Source organism: Lithobates pipiens, unplaced genomic scaffold (genome assembly GCF_037356315.1).
Source record: "Lithobates pipiens isolate NorthernLeopardFrog02 unplaced genomic scaffold, aLitPip1_a1.2 Scaffold_3, whole genome shotgun sequence".
Classification (NCBI taxonomy): domain Eukaryota; kingdom Metazoa; phylum Chordata; class Amphibia; order Anura; family Ranidae; genus Lithobates; species Lithobates pipiens.
In genome coordinates, this window is record NW_027507790.1 from 123,008,248 (window position 1) to 123,024,984 (window position 16,737).

Consider the following 16,737-nt stretch of genomic DNA (forward strand, 5'->3'; position numbering starts at 1 on the left):
CCAGTACCGTGTCCTACTAATATCCTGTCCTCTGTTCTACTGACCCCCCTGTTCTCTGCCCTGTTAATCCATATACACTGCTTTTCATACTGCTGACCTCTGTATACTTCTCTTCATCCTTGTGACCTCTGCACCATGCCATACATCCTACTGAACTCCGGACACTGCCCTACATCCTACTGACCTCTGCACACTGCCCTACATACTACTGACCTCTGCACACTGCCCTACATCCTACTGACCTCTGCACACTGCCCTACATCCTACTGACCTCCGCACACTGCTCTACCTACTACTTACCTGCGTACACTGCCCTACCGATTACTGACCCCTGTACACTGCCCTACTGCTACTGACCTCTGTACACTGCTCTGCATACCTACTGACCGCTGTACACTACTCTACCTATTACTGACCTCTGTAGACTGCCATACCTACTACAGACCTCTGTAGACTGCTCTACCTACTATTGACCCCTTCCCTACCGGATATTAACACCTGGACACTCCCCTACATACTACTTACACTGGCCAGGCCCTAAAACTAGTTAAGCAAATCAGCCTACAGTACCAAATGTTCTGCCTTATTGTGGACTTCAGCATCAGCCTTGTGGGGGTGATCAATTACTCCCCAGGCATGAAAATTTGAATGGAAGTGAATACCGAGTTTCTCACTGAAGCTAAATCCTAAGGTAGGCTAAGTTTATATTTCTACAGTAACCTTTGTTTTATTGGATTTTTCTAAGTTTTCTTAAAAAGAAAAAGAAAAAGGGAGCCGCACCCCAGTGATCTTTAATCTCCTCCATGTTGTCCAGGTAGATCTCCACCTCTCAAAGGTTGCCTACCTCCGCACTAGAGGGTGCAAGGCACACTGTTTCTGTACTTGATGTTCTCTATACAGTAATGATCATTTTACTTACAATTGGGGGCCTCAAATGCGCTCCCTGACAACACCAAAGGACCCCACATAATATTTAATGACTGTAATGCTACAGGAAAGCTGTAAAAGACTATAGATATGCAACAGGAGACCCAAGGGCACCAGTTAAATATCCACAACTGTGGGTCTGAGATCGGGTCTGTGGCTCAGGTAGGACACAGATACAGAGGTTGTTCCTTTGATGCTGGTCCTCCAAATTAAGCCACAGGGCTTGGATGTTTTGTTGTGTAACAATCGTATTACATACAGTATGATTGATGAGTTGATGTATGGAAGTAAAGTATGGAAGTGATTTATTGTCTTTCACGCAGGTGTGGATGAACCGCAGGCCCCCTATATAACTCTGTCATTTTATTCTTATGGCCATCTTTGAGGCAGGAAAATATAGCCTCAAGATGTCTCTCTTGGGGAGATTAGAAATACTTCTTGAATATTCCTGCAAAACAGGATCCTCGTTGTCTTGGTCTCTCTCCGGTAAGTCTCAATTGGCAGTGGAGGTGTCCGTGTCTGTCTGTTCTGTGTGTAATGACCTAGAGTAGTGGTCTCCAAAATGCGGCCCTGGGGTTGAATGTGGCCTTTTGCTTGCCTCTATCCGGCCCTTGGGGCACTATTTCAGTCACAATTGACACTAATGATGGGGCATTATTCCTCCCACTGACACCAACCAAGAATGGGGTGCTATTCCTCTCATGGATAACAACAAGGCACGATTTCTTCCACTAAAACCAATGATGGAGAATTGTTTACATCCACTGATACTCGGGCATTTCTACTCCCACTGGCCACAGTCCACCCCCCCTAAAGTCTTTATTTAGAAAGTTGAGGAGACCCTTGACCTAGAGCATGGGGCTGTTGGGGTCTCCCACTGCACCATCTTGTGTGATCACAACAAGGCCCTGAGTCCACTGGAGTATCCATAGAAGAACTCAATGTCTGGTTCTGGGACCACCAGAGTGGATTGGCTGGAGCTCAGGGCTCTTTTCTCTCTGAAGTGACACATGGTAAGCAGTGTTGGAGCTATCAAAGCATGTGTCCATACCTGGCCATAGGCAACTCAAGCTCCCCAAGCATGATTTTCTTAAAGTGATATTTTAAATAACAAAGGTCATACTTACCTGCGCGTTGGTTTTGCACAGAGAAGCCCTGATCCACCTTTTCTCAGGTCCCCCCCCGGCGGGCAGGCTCGCTCAAGCCGCTGCTCTGAGTGTTCGTTTACACATGGACTGTGGCTTAGCTCCGCCCCAACTCATTAGCTCACTGACTGTGACTGACAGTAGCAGGAGTCAATGGCTCAAGCTGCTGTCTCTGCCAACCACTTTAAAAGTTATAATGACAGATAGACAACCATGGCAGACTGGTTCAGGTCCTCCAGAAAGTTTCCATATTCAATACTCTATGCATTCTTTGTTTTCTTAGTTCTAAATAAAATTGTATTCCAGGCAGATAAAAAAAAAAAAGACACAAATAATTGCAGCTCTACATTTAATAACAGCCATTAAATATAGTTTATTACAATAATGTCTAAACTTAACCTGGTATCCATTTATTGCACAGTGCTACTCAGAGGAGGTAGGTGCAGCACTGGAAGCCAATCAGCAGGCTGGGGGAGATGACACCACTGTATTCCTTAACTTTTTCAGAGCAAATGGTGTCACCCTTCTGCAGGGGTCCTGATGGTCATATGCAGGTTGGAGGAAAAACTCCTGTCAGGCTACAGTACACTAAGGCTACTCTCACACTGTGGCGTTGGGTGTGTCGGCGGTAAACCGCTGTTTTATCGACGCTGTTCAGCCACTAGCGGGGCGCTTTCAACCCCTGCTAGCGGCTGAAAATAGTTAAAACCAAAGCACCACTTGCAGGACTTTTTTTTACTGTCCTGCAAGCGTACCGCTCCAGTGTGAAACCACTCGGGCTTTCACAGGGGAGTGAAAGGAGAAGCGCTTTACAGGCGCTATTTGTAGTGCTATATTGCCTATAAAGAGCCTCGCTGTGAAAGTAGCCTAAAATAACTGGAAAAGCCACAAAGTTTTGCTTGCTAAAGATTTCATTAAAAAAAAAAAAAATCACTCTACCGACTCTCTAATACAAAAAGAACACTGTAAATGAAACAAGAGAACTACATGTTATAGACAGTACCATATTCATTTTAGATGGTTACCTTTTTTGGGGTTAAAATCCGTTGTCTGAATTTCTCAACAGTCTCTTGCCCCGCACTTTCCCAGGCAATGACAAAAGATTGAATTTTATTAGGCTCAAGATGGATATTCTCCAGCTGCTGACGTAAGACCAATGCTTTTAAATTATGATAAACAGCCTGAAAAACAATGTACAACGATTGTTAATGAATATTTTTGGTTTGGTATAATCAGACAAATATAGCAAAAATGTAAGGCTCAACTCCGGAAACAAATATTTTTATTTAAATATATTCCTTAATAGCGACACACTATATAAAACTTTATGTGCACTAAATACCATGCAAACCAAGATTTTATCTTGTAAAAGTAGCAGTGATATTATCACAGTACTATACATAGCCTGTAAAAAAGAGCAAAGTTGTGGGAGGGGCCGACGAGCTTCACTCACTACAGGCTGCCTACAAGAAATTACAATAGAGGGCAAATACAAGACCAGGCACCCTGCACAAAGAAAAGGGCACAGCAGTGTAATTTCTGTCTACTCCTACGTTCCTCTGACATCATCACGAATCCCTTCTGACAAGTTTTCCTGACACCAAGAACAAAAAGGTGATAGGGGAGGGATCTACAGCTGTGTTCCTGAGTGCTGTGTGATGGTGGGCAGGGGGGTGTTCCTTCCCTTCTATCACCTCTCAGACCTCTCTGTAGAGAAGAAAATACGTAGATAAACGGGTACAACTTATGTAGAAGGATTGGTTTTATCTCCGTTTTACCTGAGGCCAGTTATTGCACTGGGTATATGTAAGGGTTTTCAGTCCTTTTAGGGTAAAAAATATCCAGTAGTATCTTTTGTAACAATCATATACGTTCTCTAACATTCTCTATAAACTCCTAAGAATCCACAAGAGGGCACAGTGCACACTATTGTTATACATGATGTTCTCTAATGCAATTCGTAATAGTCAGCTCCTGAACATTGAATCGCTCTGGTCTGTCCCAGGAGCGCTGCAGAGAAAAGCGGCGAAGGAGGGAAATTTCCTCTCACCTCCTGCTGCCCCTTTGGCAAGAAAGTGAAGGAAAATCTGTAAAATGGGGCATTTATGGCAACAAATAAGCTAACAAGCTTTTAACACTTTTTGTGCAAAATTACCCTGACTATACATAAACTTTAAAGTGGAACTAAACCCTCCTATTCTTTACAATTAAGGAAGCTGCCATCTTAACCTCAGTTGTTTAGTATTGGATTCCAGGCAGATGATTTGCAGTTGCAATGGTGCTGCATATGTGATCAGCTATAACCCCAGTCATTTGATGGGAGCACAAGCAACTGTGAGAGAGTTACCATTCACGACATACCTTTAATGTAGCTTTTTTGGGAAAGCTTAACTGATGGGTTTCATTCTACTTCAAGTGTTTGGTAGTCTTACTTAAAGTATAACTAAAGGCAAAACTTTTTGTTTGTTTGTTTTGGATAGGGTGGAGACGGATTAGAACCCCTGTCAGTTTTTATTGCTCCCTGTGTCCCTGTTAAGGGAATTTGCCTTCTTTTTTTGTCCTGTTTATCATTATCATTGAAAGTCAAAGTAAAAGAAAATCCCACATTTTGGGTTTGAGGAAATCTTCCAATGGGGAAAATAGTTCTGGTGACCTGGGGGTCCCCAAGAAATTCCCTTAATTTGCAGGGATTTCATATCACTTCCTGTTTGGCTATAGGACAGGAGTTAAGGGGAATCTCTGCAATGGGACACAGATGGAGGGAAAAAAATATAACAGGGGTTATAACCCTTCCTTGCTCAATCCAAAATGAAGAAAAAGTTTTGCCCATAGTTCTACTTTAAACACTCAGGCTCCAGAGTGTGAATCACACTAAGGACACAGGGGGTTGATTTACCAAAACTGGAGAGTGCAAAATCTGGTGCAATTCTGTTTAGAATCAGCTTTCAAGTTTAATTGTTTTAAACCGGCGTTCCACCCTGATTTTTTTTTTTCATAATCGGACTCCTCTAAACCTATAAAAAAAAAAAAAAAAAAAAAAGATTTGGAGGAAAAAAAAAAAATTTATACATACCAGAATCTCCCTGTTGCTATGTAGTCCTCCTAATCTGCCACTTCCTGGTCCACGGAGCTCCTCGTCACTTCCTCCTTCGCCTGTGGTCCTGGGAAATGATATGTCATATTTTCCAGGAGTCTGTAGGCAGTACTGTAATCAAAAATTGCGTTATTTCCTGACAGGAAATGACGCAATTTAAGGCAGATCACAGCGTCGAGATGTGTTAATCTATGTTACCATAACAACGGGGCGGGACCTTCCTCCGTTGCAGCATGCACCTCTCCTAAGCTTATCCAGGAAGAGTTATAGATTGGGGTTCACATGCAACGGCCACAACAGGAGAGAAAGATTTGTGAGTATAACATTTTTTATTTTAGCAACATCTATTATTAAAATTATATAATCATTTTTTAATTCAATAATCAATTATGCTTGGATCAATAAAAAATAAAAATTTTGCCAGAACTCTGCTTTAATTGAATAGGCTGAAGGTAGAAGTTGATTGGCTACCGTGCAACAGCTGCACCAGATTTTGCACTCTCCAGTTTTTGTAAATCAACCCTATTGTCTGCAAAAACAAACTGTCAGTTAAGTTTCTTCCTCCAAAAATGATTATTATTACACAGGATGTATATAGAGACAACGGTTTTCGCAGCTCTTTACTACAAGGGGGCAGACAGCCTTAGGCCGCGTACACACGGGCGGACTGTCCGCCCAACTAGGTTCGTCAAACAGTTTGACAAACAGTCCGTTCAAAATTAGCATGAACGGACTTGACCACACACGACGAATGAACAGTCCGCTGAAAACTTGCGCGATGACGTGAACAGCACGTACGACGGGACGAGAGATTCGAAGTCCTATACACTGCAATGCAACCTTCGGCGTGTAAATCCTTTCTGAGCATGCGCGGAACTTAGTTTGACGAACAAGCCTACACACGAGCGGACTGTCCGCTCAAACCAAGTTTCAGCGGACAGTCTTACGGAAATTCCGAAAAACTTTGTTCGTCAGACTGTCCGCTGAAGCCCACACACGAGCGGACTGTCCGCTGAAACACTGTTCAGCGGACAAAGTTGGGCGAACAGTCCGCCCGTGTGTACGCGGCCTTATTGTATTTATAGGTGTACATGCATCAGATAGTAGGCTCCTTCTGCTGACATGGAATGAGTAGCTCCATATACTCTGTAAAGCTATGTTTAATATAACTATGCAATATCAGGGAAAGTAAAAAGAAAATATATGCGAGTAAAAAGCCACCCATTCATAAGGCTATTCAACCTCATGGTAAAAAGGCAGCTCCACACAGGTTCTTGGGAGTCTACTTCCTTTCTCTCTGCTTCCTGTATTACCGGGACATTAAAATCTGCAAGGCCGGTTTCGTAGTTGGAAAAATTCTTAGTACTGCCTTTTAACATGAGGCCTTCTCAATGTGGGGGAGAACAAAGAGCCTGCAGTGTGTAAGAATAGCTCTCCTGGGAGCCCCAAAAGCAAACAGCGTGCATTAAGGGCTGTGCACTTGTCCCTGCAGACTTGGAAGTGTAGGTGAGTCTGTACAGCTGCTTCATCTCCATTGAATAATATATCCTGCCTGCACACAGCTCCACGCTACTTTGGAGACATACGCCTATCCTTGGTCACATGGTTTGCCAAGACCCATTACGATTTCCTTTCTGACTTGGTAAACAGATAACTGAAGTGTACTTCTGGTGCGAATCTTATTCTTAACAGATTTTTCAACACGTTGAAAATCTTTCCTAATACAGCCAAAGCCCGCCAGACCATCTATGGTGGGTCAACACACGTTGTGCTGAGTGTGCCCATACATCATGTGAGCAGGCCAAAAGACAAAACCACAAGACAACATATACATAGTGAAAATACATGTTTTTCAGCATGCTGAGAAACAGGTTTATTTTGCCATTATATGTACAGTGGAGTGCCAAGAAAACTCAAGTTGCAAAAGGTGTGCCGACAACTTCAAATACAACTTAAAAGAAAAAAAGGCCCTTATCTATGAAACGTTCAACGAGCGGAACAGGCTGGCTAATGTACCAACATTTTTTTTATAAAGCAGCACACCGCAACACATAGTAGCATGTTGCCATGTTTTGCTGTAAGATAAGGTAAGATGCATTGTGGTGCTATAAAAAAAATGTATGACAATTTGAAAAAACATATACTCCTCTAGGGAGAGGACTTTAACATGGGCAGGTGGTCATAAAGGTATACAAAATTATATCAAAATTACAAGGCATAGTTTAATAATAATTAAAACAGTGTAAGATACCATATACATTGGAAATGTTTACAGACATAAAGTAACAAATGCATGAAAAATATACATATCCTGTTGTATCGTCTATTTGCTTGATCCAACTGTAAGAAAACACCCCACAGTGGACGAAGGGCAAGAAACCCAACGCGTTTCGAGAACGTAAATATATACTCTCTTCATCAGGGGTATAGACAAATTGCATTAAATAGAAAACAGGAAATCTGCAAACAAAATTACATAAAAAAATGTATGGTACAATAGAGCACCAATGCTGCAGCTCAACAGTGTAAACCCAGCCTGAAACTGATTGTTATTTTTAAAGAAAAAAAACAAGACTTTACAAACATGTTATACTTACCTGCTCTGTGAAATCATTTTGCACAGAGCAACCTGGATTCCTCCTCTTTTCAGGCCATCTTCGGCACTCCTGCCGAGTGCTCACACGGCAAGAAGCTTACTATGAGGGCATCCGAGACACAGCTCTGGGTATCCATTCAGACACAGAGCTGCTATTCGGTCACACCCCCTCTCTCTCTCCTGATTGGCTAGCTGACTTTGATTGACAGCAGCAGGAGCCAATGGTGCCACTGCTGTGTCTCAGTCAATCAAAAGGGAGAGTCCCAGACAGCCAAGGCACTCGTGCACATCACTGGATAGAGAGGGGCTCAGGTAAGTATTAGGGGGCTGAGGGGGGCTGCTGCACACAGAAGGTTTTTTATCTTAATGTTTACAACCAATTTAAAGAAGCTTCAGTCATATGTGTGAAAATGAAAAGGTCAGCAGCAACAAATTCTGTAACTGCTGACTGTTAATAAACAGACGCTCACCTGTCCAGGGATCTGGCGCTGTCCTTACCCAGCCTTTTGGGTGAAGTTCTGCTTTAATGGATAAGTTCACTTTTACAAAAAAAAAAATACATGCATTTTTTTTACGTGCAAAAAAATGTGTATTATTTTTTTTTTGTTAGGGACCTGTAAAGCATCTGCTGATTGTGGGTGTAATGCCACCGTCCTGTAGACTGTATGTGTAGCTGTCTGCTCATAGCTCCAATACGGGCAGGCAGTTATACTGTGACAAGAAGCTCAATGAACTACCTAGAGCGATCAACAGCGCAAAGGCTGTTAGTACTTGTAGTTTTCCCATTCACAGAACACTGTGAATGAATGAGGAGACCGGGCGGGGGGGTCGTCGCCGATGCATTTGTAACATGGTACATGTTACACCCTGAATATGGGTGTAATATGTAACATGTTACAAAAGGTGAACTTATTTAACAATAATTTTTTTTTTAAAGAAAACAGAAACAAAGATTATTGCACAGCCACCAATCCTGTTATAGCTGTCTTTTTCCCAGTGCAAACTAGAAAATGAAAGCTAGCACCCATCAGTTACTCACTGTAACACACCCACAATTCCTTGCCTCAAAATTGAATACAACAGCCCTGTGAGCACAGTTGGAAGTGTCAGACTATGACATATTTACAAGAATGAATAATGCATCCAGCATTTTTCAGATTACTACTCACATGAATTTAATATTTAATGGAACTGTAAAATATTTACACGTGAGGCAGTTGCCATCTCCCTTTACGCTTTAACCCCTTAAAGTCTTCTTTGCTTGATATAAAAAGATGGACATTTATAGGAAAGACACAGGCTGGAGATTAGGCAAATTGGCATCTGCTCTTTCTATATATTCTATGTAATTTTCATTTAGGGGTTTTTAAGAGAAAAATAATAAAGCATAAAAATACAGTTAGAAAGCAAAAAGGACCCAAAACGTTTCCAGATGTCTCAAAGCATGGGCCAAAAATACCATCTGCCACTGCACTCTATGTAACAACAAAATAATGGCACCTGACATATCACAAAGAAAGAAATCTGTTACAGTTGCATTCAAAAGTTTGCATACCTTTGGAAAATTGGTAATATACAGTATGTACCATTTTTAAAGAAAACATGCAAGAGCAGGCGAAACACATTTCTGTCTGATGGGATTCATATTCAACTGTAGGTCATAACAGGATGGCACAATCATAAAACAAAACATGGCAACAAGTAAACCAATGAAATGACCCGTTTACAATTCTGCATACCCTTAGTTCTTAATACTGTGTATTGCCCCCTTTTGTGTCAATGACAACATAGAGTCTTCTGTAATAGTTGTCTATGAGGTCCCAAATTCTTGCAGGTGGTATAGCTGCCCATTTGTCTTGGCAAAATGCCTCCAGGTCATGCAAATTATATGGTCGTCTTGAATGAACCGCATGTCTCAAATCTCCCCAGAGTAGCTTGATGATTTTAAAGGGTAAGTTCACCTTTTTACACTTTTTATTTTTTTTCTAAACTCCAGCATCAATATAGCATTTTAGGATTGATTTCAATTGGCTGCACTACATGTGGTTAATGGGATGTTTTGGCATTTTGTGGGTTGTGTGTTTTTTACTGTGTGTTTTTTGCAGCATTTGCCCCTTGTTTTTTCACATGGCAAAATGTGTGTTTGCTTCTGTGTTTGGTGTGCCGTTTACCATTAATGGCACTGAAAGCGCAACTAGTAATTTTAGGTGCATAAAAATGGCCATACACTATGAAATCCGATAGTGTATTTATTGAGAAGTGTGATCATTGATTGATTGATTTCAATTAAAAAATGTGAACCTGGGAATGGGAGGGTGGATTATTCAAGGTGTGTGCTAATGAGGTCAACTGGTTAACTCCTTCCTGTGTCATGACCTAAAGTCTGATCAGGAAAAAGACATTACTAATGGAAACGTCTGAAAACCTGGATTAGGAAAAGAAAGGTAAATGTGACTGTAGATTTATTGGAAAGCTTTGATATTTTTGCAAAAAATTTACACGAATGCTATTTTGGTGCATAGGGGAGCTGGAATTTAGGGGGAAAGAAAAGCGTACAAAGGTGAACTTACCCTTTAAGGTCAGGAGACAGTGATGGCCACTCCAGCACCTTCATATTTTTTTTCTGCTGTAACCTATAGAGGGTCAACTTAGCCTTGTGTTTAGGGTCATTTTCACGCTGGAATTTCCAAGAATCTCCCAATGCGCAGCTTTCGTGCATAAGAATTAAAATCGTTTGCCAGTGTTCTCTGATAACGTGCTGCATTCATCTTGCCAATATAATTCTCAAGATTCCTTATGGCTTTAGAGATCATACACCCCCCCATCAAACATCAGTGAGCCACCACCCTGCTTCACAGTGGGGATGGTATTCTTGTCACTGTTGACCCCTCTCCAAACATAGCACTTATAGTCGTGACCATAAAGCTCTATTTTGGCCTTAATGCTCCAGATTACAGTATGCCAGAAGCTGTGAGGCATGTCAAGGTATTGTTGGGCATATTGTAACTGGGCTTTTTTTTGTGGCATTGGTGCAGTTAAGGCTTCTTTCTGGCAACTCAACCATGCTCGTTTTTGTCAAAAATATAATTGTATTGTGCTACCCCAACCCCCCCCCCACGTCCACACTGTCTTTTTCCAGCATTTTGCCTGTAATTCTCCTGACGTTACCTGTGGGTTTTTCTTTGTATCCCAAACATTTTTTCTGGCAGTTGGGGCTGCAATCTTTCTTAGTTTAAACCAATGAGCTTCTAACCCCAGCTTGCTCAATTAAGCTTAGGTAATAAAACCTGGAAGCTCATTGGTTTCTATGCAGACGTGAGCCTGATTTTGCAATTTACAGCTTTAGTAAATAAACCCCATTGTGTACTTAAAAGTGGGGATGCCTGTACAGGGCAATCTTAGAAGGAAACCTGGTAGAGTCTGCAACAGACTTGAGACTGGGGCGGAGGTTCACCTTCCAGCAGGACAATGACCCTAAACATACAGCCAAAGCTACAATGGAATGGTTTAGGTCAAAGCATATTCATATGTTAGAATGGCCCAGTCAAAGTCCAGACTTAAATCCAATTGAGAATCTGTAGCAAGACTTGAAAATTGCTTTCCATCCAATCTGACAGAGCTTGAACTATTTTGTAAAGAATGGGCAAAAATGTCACTCTCTATATGCGCAAAGCTGGTAGAGACATCCCCAAAAAGACTTGCAGCTATAATTGCAGCGAAAGGTGGTTCTAAAAAGTACTTACTCAGGGGGCTGAATACAAATGCACACCACACTTTTTAGATATTTATATGAAAAAAATATTTCAAATCATTTATCATTTTCCTTCCATTTCACAATTCCAGTATGTGTCACTGTGTTGGCCTATCACATAAAATCCCAATAAAATACATTTACGTTTTTTGGTTGTAACATGATAAAATGTGGAAAATGTCAAGGGGTGTGAATACTTTTTCAAGGCACTGTACTTGCATGCAAGGCCGAACTCTTGAGAGCAAATAGCTTCAGGAAAGCTGTGTGCAGAAATTTGGTGCCAAGGACAGTGCAAAAGGTGTTTCCTGCAAGCATACTTCATCCAAATAGAACTAAAGAGTATAACAGACTTAAAGTGAAACTGTACTTTGCCCATGTAGTGCAAAGCAACAAAGTGACTAAAAGTATACAGTACTGTAAGCAAACCTTAATATTGAACTTCTCCTATTTTCTCCCTTTTGGTCCGTTAAATATACTAGGCTATACAGTAACTGTTTGATAAGTGCAAGGAATACCTATTAATCCTGCCAGAAATTCAGTAAACTCGTTCCGTCCTGCAGTGAAGTGACAATGTTGAACTGAAATCTCAGTTTTACCAAGCCCTGTCCAAGTTCTTATTAAAGCCAAATTTGTTTTGTTTTGGTTGTAGATAAAACAGGTGATCTTAAAACTCCTATTGGATTGGTTGCAGCCTGTGTATCACTAAGGTCATCTTCCTTCACTTCCTGTTCTGGAGATCCAACAGGAAATGAAAGGAAGCCTCCTTAAAGATATCCGTCAAGGCAACATTTGTCAACTTTGGAAGATTTCTCAGCACATGTTCCAGATCACAATTTTTAGATTTTGGAGTTCCTATTCCTTTTCTGTGTTAGCGACATTAATCACCAAGACACGTAGAAGGGGGAATCTCACCAGTGGGGACTCAGGCAGAAGAAAATCTCCCCTGTACCCATTCATTCTAAATTTAAAAATAAATAAGTGGTGTTTTAGATGCACTTTAACTGCAGAACAGCCCCCCCCCCCCCCCCCAATGTTAAAGAGATGATGAGAGGTGGAGGCATTCTGTGGTCCCAATTTACTTCCTGTCCCAAGATGACAATGCTGCCACTTCACAGATACAGTACAGTGATTGAGTGTTGTCATCCTGTCACTGGATTGCTGGGTGGCAATAAAGGGAAAAAGCCTGAACAAAAGGAAACAATGACACTAATGTAATCACCACCTCTAAGGACTGGTAAGTTGCAATGAATTACATTTCTGCTGAGTTTAGCCACACTTTAAGGACTGCTTTCACAATGAAGGTGCTGGCGATTAGCGCTAAAGCGACACTCGTTTTACCGGTGCTTTAGCACCGTTTAAGCAGCTCTTTTGCATCGCTTTTCGGACGCTAGCAGGGCGATTTTATCCCCAAACAAAGGGTTAAAAAACTCCCCTCCCGTTGCATTTTGTCACCAGGAATAAAGATAAATAAGTATAGGAAGCATGTAACACTCCTTTTACCCATATAACAGCACTAATGCATGTGCGGCTGAGAATGGTGGCTGTTACATGAACCTAATATTTTGCCCTGCATATTTTATGGGATAGTTAACCTGAATGTTTAACCACTTGCCGACCTGCCACAATACATATACTGCAGCAGGTTGGTACATGCAGGCACAATCACGTACATGTATGTGATTGTGACTGCACTGGGTTGCCTGCAATGCCCCCCGCGACCGTTCTGTCCGCTGAACATTTTCGCCGAATGGATTTCAGATCCCTGTACTCAATGCCCAGTGTTAAAGTGATTGCTATGCAATCACTTGATCACAATATCAACAAAGCTGTTATGAATGAATGTATTCATAATAGCTATGTTGCCTATTCTGTGATTGGCCCACAGCTATCACATGGGCCAATCACAGCACCCTGTACTACATGATTAGCTGTAGTCAATCACTAGTGATCACAGCTGTCATAAATGGTTAACCCATTCATGATTGTTGTTGTTACAATGCTCTTCAATATAACAAACAAAATGTAAAATACAATTCTGAACACACACACACACACACACACACACACACACACACACACACACACACACACACACACACAACCCCCCAGAATATAGTACAATGTTACTACTCTGATGACAGGATGTTAAAAAAAAAGTAGTAAAACATTTTTTTTAAATAATAATAAATTGGCAGTCACCAGTCAGTGTTTATGACAATCAGCACATCAGTCATATGATCCTGCACTGCACTGGTGACATGAAAAAAATATTGTGGAAAAAAAAAATGTATTCAGTTTAAATTTTTAAAAACATTGTGCCAAAAATTACCACAATAGATGCAGAGGGAGATGTCAAACTCAAAGAGATATGGGATGAAGCAATTCCTAAAAATCACTTGTGTCTTGGGATAGACATTGCACATAGCAGTTGCAAATTTTGTCCACAATTTCAGCAAAGTATGGGCCTGTTGGTTTGCTTTTAAATCCACCCCTACTTACCTGAAATTATTGGCCGATGATACTTCCCAACCTTGAATGTTGTACTTTATAATGTCACAGTATTGCTCTGTACTAATTGTCTTTAAAGTTATCAGGACCGGTTCTGACACTCCTAATTTTTCTCTTTTTATATAGCATATCCTCCTTCCTACTCACATGGTCGGCTAATACTTTTTTCAACTGGATAATTGTACTAGGGGTGCACCGAATGGAAATTTTGGTGCCGAAATCTAAAATGCACTTTGCCGAAAACCGAAAATTACAGATTTACATTTTCTTTTATATTTTTATATATAATTGTATTATATTCTACTTTTTATTTAATATCATAAATTTTAATTATAGGAGTTCATTGTTGCCCATTATTGGCACTTTTAGTGCAAGAAAAGTGCAGTCCTCAGTCTCTGACCATCTCTTGTATCATGTTCTCAGTCTTTGACCATCCCTTGTATCATGCCTGCAGTCTCTTACATAAACACACTGCTAATAATATTAGCAAAATTTCAGTTTGGTGCACCTCTAGCAGATACAATACAGGAGATGGTCAGAGACTGCAGATACAAGAGATACAAGAGATCAATGCAGCCTCACCAGTGCCTCTCAGATGCAGCCTCATCAGTGCCCGTCAGATGCAGCCCATCTGTGCCCGTCAGATGCAGCCCGTCAGTGCCCGTCAGATGCAGCCCGTCAGATGCAGCCCGTCAGATGCAGCCCATCAGTGCCCGTCAGAAGCAGCCCGTCAGTGCCCGTCAGAAGCAGCCCGTCAGTGCCCGTCAGAAGCAGCCCGTCAGTGCCCGTCAGAAGCAGCCCGTCAGTGCCCGTCAGAAGCAGCCTGCCAGTGCCCGTCAGATGCAGCCTGCCAGTGCCCGTCAGATGCAGCCTGCCATTCACCGTCAGATGCAGCCTGGCATTCACCGTCAGATGCAGCCTGGCATTCACAGTCAGACGCAGCCTACCATTCACCGTCAGATGCAGCCTGCCATTCACCGTCAGATGCAGTCTGCCATTGCCCGTCGGATGCAGCCTGCCAGTGCCATCAGATGCAATCCACCTATGCCTGTCAGATGCAGCCTTGTCAGTGCCTGTCAGATGCAGCCTTGTCAGTGCCTGTCAGATGCAGCCTTGTCAGTGCCTGTCAGATGCAGCCTTGTCAGTGCCTGTCAGATGCAGCCTTGTCAGTGCCTGTCAGATGCAGCCTGCCAGTGCCTGTCAGATGCAGCCTTGGCAGTGCCTGTCAGATGCAGCCTTGGCAGTGCCTGTCAGATGCAGCCTTGGCAGTGCCTGTCAGATGCAGCCTTGGCAGTGCCTGTCAGATGCAGCCTTGGCAGTGCCTGTCAGATGCAGCCTTGGCAGTGCCTGTCAGATGCAGCCTTGGCAGTGCCTGTCAGATGCAGCCTTGGCAGTGTCCGGATCAGAGCAGCGATCTCCTGCTGTGTCATGCAGCTGGATTTGAATTTCCCAGCCACAGTAACAATGTCCCACCTCCTGTGATAAGTCACACTGATTCAATTTCCCGGCATTGGAGCAGCGTGACGTTTATCACAGGAGGCGGGACATTGTTAGTGTGGCCGCCCAGACAATTCAACTCCGTGACGCAGGGAGATCACTGCTTTGCGTGAGGAGGAGGAGGGAGAGAGGAGAAGAAGGGAGGGGAGGCCTGGGGCGTGCCAGGATGACACCCACGCAATGGGCAGCAACCAGGGAGGACCCCGCCCCCTTTTCGGTTGCATTATCGGCACCTTTTCTTCTTTCGGCAAATGCTGAAAACACAGTTTTCAGAAAATGATTTTCGGGGGGCCGAAATTTGGGTGCGCCATTAAATTGTACTCGATCCATTCTGCTGACTATATACTTGCTTATGGTCTGATTGACAGTTGATAATGACAGCTGTACATTTCTGTATTGATATGTTCACCATGTGACTTTTATCTGTACTTTCATTTTGATTTTCTTAATACATTTTTTTAAAACAAACCAAAAAAAAAAGCACCAGTTTCTTTTCCTTAGCCGATGTCTAAAAAGTGGTCATGGCTTTGTGTCAGCTATACTAAACTGCACTAGAGTCAGAACATTTATTAAATGATTTTCAAAACCAGAAAAAAAAATCTGACAAATCATATCTTCAATAAAGGAACACTTCATTATTTTCAGCTCTGTTCAGCGCTGTTCTTACAGAAAGCACTGGACAAGTTCTATAAAGAACCAGCAAAATACTTAAATATAAAAAAATAAAAAGAGCAGAAGCATGAATTTCTATTGATGTCTCCCATAATATGCACTTTGAACAAATCTTTTTTGGCAATGAGGAATAACTGTACCTGTTCTAAAATGAACGAGATAGTCTCTAAGACTAATTTCAGATTTTGTTTATCAAGTGAAAATGCAGCTTGAAGTTTTTCTTCTTCCTCTTCACTAAAACTCTGTTCTGCCTGAAAAAGAAAAAATGGAATCGAATTTTACATTTACAAAGCATGGAACAAATAAATCAATAGAGTTTCAAAAATGTAAAAGGCAGCAGTTATAAACATTGAACATTTGTTACAAAAAGTAGTTGTTTTACACACACACACACGATCAAAAGTTTTAGAACACTGATATTTTTCCAGTTTCTTATTTAAACTTTTGCAATGTCAGTGAATAACCTAAACTGGTAAAAAAAGGTAGACTTACGATACTTTATATTTCTATACACTGTACATTTTTGGTTATCGTACCTACATATTTT

General features: G+C 41.8%; 1 protein-coding gene across 4 annotated transcripts in view; it reads right to left on the reverse strand.

Moving 5' to 3' along the window:
• The window catches only part of COMMD10 (COMM domain containing 10), a 546,504-nt gene that overhangs the window by 486,446 nt on the left and 43,321 nt on the right, over window positions 1–16,737 (reverse strand). For all 4 annotated transcript variants that reach the window (XM_077462236.1, XM_077462235.1, XM_077462234.1 and 1 more), the window contains exons 3-4: window positions 16,331–16,441; window positions 3,098–3,253 (exon numbers count right to left, since the gene is read on the reverse strand). In XM_077462236.1, coding sequence (XP_077318362.1) covers window positions 3,098–3,253; window positions 16,331–16,441 — 267 coding nt within the window. The remainder of the gene's footprint in view (window positions 1–3,097; window positions 3,254–16,330; window positions 16,442–16,737) is intronic.